General features: G+C 33.2%; 1 protein-coding gene across 1 annotated transcript; it reads right to left on the bottom strand.

Moving 5' to 3' along the window:
* Positions 1 to 718: 718 nt before the first annotated feature.
* Positions 719 to 3,272, bottom strand: LOC129873634 (trihelix transcription factor ASR3-like). Its single transcript, XM_055948764.1, has 2 exons — positions 2,324 to 3,272; positions 719 to 1,318 (listed from the first exon to the last, which is right to left on the bottom strand). The coding sequence occupies exons 1-2, from the start codon at positions 2,993 to 2,995 to the stop codon at positions 947 to 949; spliced, it is 1,044 nt and encodes a 347-aa protein (XP_055804739.1). The 5' UTR covers positions 2,996 to 3,272; the 3' UTR covers positions 719 to 946.
* Positions 3,273 to 4,882: the final 1,610 nt, after the last annotated feature.

Below are 4,882 nucleotides of genomic sequence, written 5' to 3'. Positions count from 1 at the left end.
CTAATGTCAAATCATTGATTCAAATCATGTCCAAACGAGGTGTTAAAATGGCTTTTAAGTTTTAACAATTGTTACTATTTAAGATAAATGTATAAATTCAAATGACTTCATTGGAAATTTGGAACGACAAAAAATGATAAATAACTTTATTAGATAATTTCTTTTAAGTTGAGTAAAAATCTGAAGAATTGACTGAAGAGAAAGATCCCTGCATTAGGGAGCCATGCATTTGGCACAAACATTGAACTATTGAACACGGCAAAGGGTTGTTTGGTAGGGTGTATAAAAATAATTTTAAATAGTGTATTAATAATATTTATATTAGTTATACTTGTATTAATTATGCTTGCATTATTTCTTATGCATTATTTGATTTGTGTATTAAAAATAACATGTGTTGCATAATTTTTTTTTAAAAAATATCTATTTACAAAGATATAGCATCCACAAATATGGTGGAAAATATGTACAAATAATTTTTAGGGACAATTGAATCTTTAACAATGTTAATGCATGCATTAATTCTCCTTGCATTTCTAATACGAAAAATCTTATGTATTAGTAATACATTCCTCAATGCACCTAGGTTGAAAAAGTATATCAAAAAAAGAACTACTAATACATAAAATTACCATATGCATTATTTCTTTTAATACACTCTATCAAATGACCGGCCAAAAAGTATTTAAGTCGCACAAAAATTAATGAAGTTAAGAGATGATAGAAAGAGTACTAATGAATAGTATTGCAAACAAGCCTTTAATTCGGTATTACACACGAGAGAGACATATTACGTGGAATATTAATTATCCACAAGATACATGATGAATTAATTAATGATAAATGACTACTTCATCAGCTATATGTACAAGCAATATATCGTGATTAATTAGTCTCTAGGTCTCTGGATATGTGTTTTAGTAGATGAATGAAGGTAAGAATAATTCTATTTAGGTGGAGGTGGTTGGTTGTTAGCAGCTAAAGAAAGGATTGAATTGGCAAGTTTATTGATAGAATCAACAAGTCCATTGATGCCTTGTCTATTAATCTCAGCTTTGGATTCCTCAATTTGCAGCCTTCTCTCATGCAAGTTCAATATTTCTCTGTGCCTTCTCTCTTCTCTCTCTTCAGATGCCTGAATGGTCTCTGCTATAATGGCAGCACTTTTGAAGATTGCAGAACCAACTTCTTGCAAGTTGTTTATGTTATTACCACTAGTGCCGCTCCCTTCTCCTCCTACTCCTCCTTCTCCTTTTCTTCTCCTCTTTGCTCCTGAATCTGAATGCTCACTTCTATCACGATCTGAGCTATCACACATCTCCAACACACACACATGTAAACCAAACATTATATCAACATTCCAACAAACAATAACATTTTACGGACCCTTACTCTGTAAAACTAGAGGGACTGTTTTCACAAAAATCAAGTATGTAAAACACTATATCAACATTAATTGGATATATATATATATATGGTGTCCACTTATCTCGAGTGCTTAAAATAGTCACCTTTTTTCCTTGTGTAAGATTAACATAATTTAAATGCAAGGTCTAACTCCAAACAACAAATTAATTAAATAATAAGATTTCCAAGCAAGTTGAGATTATTTGTGTGAACTTTTCCTGTTAGTTTCGCTCAACTTTTAACTCCTACTAAAAATTTTGAAGTACAAAATTAAAGTTCTCCTTATTCTTAGTTAAAATATAAATTTAAGGACCAGTTACACAAGGCACTGAAACCCTACCAACTGCACCCCCAAGAGGCCATGATCAGAGATAGATACAAAGAGAGGAGAGAGCTAGATAAATGAATTCAGGCTGTATAGAGCACTATATATACTAGGATAATTGATGAATCTTGGAAAATTCATTGGCAAAGCTGGAAAACAACTTACTTTTATTTGCTTTAATATACCTAAGAAAACAAAAAGGTTATACATACCTTGGGAGAGTACACTAACATAATGATCAATAGAATAAAAGTTAGTACGATTGTTCCATGTCGTAAGAAGGAAAAAGAAGTCCAAACTACTAAAGAAACAACTATTAGATGTCCTAGAATGCAAGAACGCAATGCAATACAATAGTCAAATTACTTCACCTACATTGAAGATATCCAAGTACGACTTGAATAATGCTATTAGATGCAAATTAGAATGGACCTCCCAATAGTACTGTACTAGTTGGTGAATAGTGACTATACAATAAATGATATATCAAAAAGCTTATAGTACAGTATTATTGATAGAAATTCTACATGTAATAAATGTGACAGAAATTTAAATATATTTTTTTAAAAAAATGAGAGAAAGAGTACCTACTGTAGGTAAAGGTTGAGTGTAAGGAAGATTAAGTGGTTGTTGTCCAAGTGGTGGTAGTGGTGGTGGTGGTGGTGGGAGTGACAAAGTTGCAATCTGAAGTTGAATGGATTGTTGTTGCAATGTGGGAGACAAAGAAGTTGTGCTTGGATTGAAAGAAGCACTAGCTCCTACAAGCACTTTTTGACCCCTTTTGTCCACAACTTGAACCAATGCTTCATAAATTTCTGGCAACATATTAGTTGGCAAGTTCTTTTCTTTCCTTTCAGTCCTCTCCATCTTCCAATAAGACTTTATTTCTTGATTAATATTGTCATCCCCTTGAGCTAATAATAATTTCTCAGACATTCTTCTTTCATATTGCCTCACTTTCTTGAAATCCCTCATGAGATTATCCCACTTGTCATTACACTGATTCTGACTCCTCAAACACGCATTTCTCCAGCAATAATCTTCCACCCATTTCCATCTTAGTTCTCCTGGTTTATTAATAATATTCCCTCTTTCACTACTAGTATTACCATCCCCTCCTTGTCTTTTCATTCTCCTTTCATCATCCATCTTCTTTGCTTCTATAAGAACCATTGTTTCTTGGACTGTCCAATTCCCTTTCCTATACTCCCTCAACATGCTACTACTACTTCCTCCACTTTGATTACCCACCACCCTATCCATGCAAAAGAAATCAAATTTTAGGCAAAAAGGGGAGTCTTTTCTTCAAGAAAACGACAAGGTCAAATGAGAGTATATATCTTAACATATTGGTTTATTTCGTGTGTCATGTGGGTGGTTTTGAAATTTGCAAATGGAAATGATGAGAAGCAACTAGTGTAGTAGTAAAAGTGAATTACCAATATCTTTTCTTAAAAATTAGTTGCCTTTATTGAGAGCTTTCACTTTGAAATCTGTAGCTTAGCTATATCTCCAAAAAAAAAATCAAAAGATCTTGAAAAGTAAAAGTTCAAATCTAAAACTACTGATTTCTACCACTAATAAAAAAAAACCAACAAAGTTGTTCAGAACAAAATGAAAGAATAGATAGGGAGAGGGGTTTAAGAAGTAAGAGATGATGTGGTCTTTTTTCTCTTTTTTTTTGGAAAGAAAGAGAGAGATAAAGCAAGAAACAAATTTGATAAATTATAAGAAAAGTCCAAACAAATCCATTCAAACTGACATATTTACAACCCCAAAAAAAAATTCTTGCAGAGAGAGGTGTGTATGGTGAAGTGAGATGGGATTTGAAGGAAAAGGGCTTAATAGTCATTTGCTGCATGGAAGAAAGAATTATTTGATGACCATAATCACACATGAGGCTAAGCCAACACTCATCATAACACCAAGATCTGTACACTCACATATATAGCCTATAGGAAACTTTATTAGGTGACTTTTGTTTGATATATTTTCAATTTTGATTTATTCCTTTTGCAATAAGTTTCTTTCTCTTTTTTTTCAAGAAGGAAAACAGATTAAATTTTCGTGTTCTTAACTAGAATAATTTTGGGCAAACTTCACCTAAACTTCATTTTTGCACTTTCTCTTTATTAACTAGCATTGGAGCCATTTAAAAAATCGCAATATCTCCCAAACTGTCATAATAGACTCGTCTTTGGCATCAAGAATCATGCTATTAAACACCACACACAAGTTATTTAATAAAATGTCACACTTGATATCTGAAGAGAGATGAGACTTTAACCATGGCTTGGTTCTTTTTCATTGAGCCAAGCAGCTATATTTGGATCTTATTTTGTCGATTTGATATTGAGAACTAAGATTCACGCAGGCATGGTAAAGGATCTCGCTCAAAAGAGCTTTTCTTCAACTGCTTGGATGAGAGAGGACTCAGAGCAGAGCCGCCCAAACCGCAAGCGACAAAGAGGCAGATTCTCGAAACTTTCAAAGTCTAGTATTTGTCAATTTCATTATATACGAATGGTACTTAAAAAATTTAAGTACTTAAACTTCAAAAGTGAAAAAACACCAATTGATGTAAACATTGATCTTCCTAAAAATTAAAGTGAAAGTCAGTTTCAATTGAATTATGCCAGAGTGTTGGGAAGTTTGATGTACTTCATGAACTGTACACGATCAGACATAGTTTGTGATATAAGTAAATTGAGCCGATACACAAGTAATCTCAACCAAAATCATTGAATGACAATGAAACGAGTTTTGGGGTTTTTAGAACACACTCAAAACCTTGCTTTACATTACAATATGTATCCAGCAGTACTGTTGAAAGATATAGTAATGCAAATTGGATTACTGAGTCAACTGAAACTAAGCCCACAAGTCGATACGTTTTCACCATTGATGGAGGAGCAATATCTTAAAAATCATCCAAACAAACATGTATAGCTCACTCTACAATGGAGTCGGAGTTCATAGCCTTAGACAAGGCCGGTGATGAAGCTGAATGGCTCTAGAATTTTTTAGAAGATATTCCATTTTGGCCCAAACCAATAGCTCTTATATACATACATTGTAGGAAGAGATGGGAGTATTACGTATAATGGCAATCTCGTCACATACAACGAATACACAATCCCGTTAGACGAC

The sequence above is a fragment of the Solanum dulcamara genome, chromosome 11, assembly GCF_947179165.1.
Source record: "Solanum dulcamara chromosome 11, daSolDulc1.2, whole genome shotgun sequence".
In the NCBI taxonomy this organism is placed as follows: Eukaryota; Viridiplantae; Streptophyta; class Magnoliopsida; order Solanales; family Solanaceae; genus Solanum; species Solanum dulcamara.
This window is presented reverse-complemented; position numbering and strand designations above follow the sequence as displayed.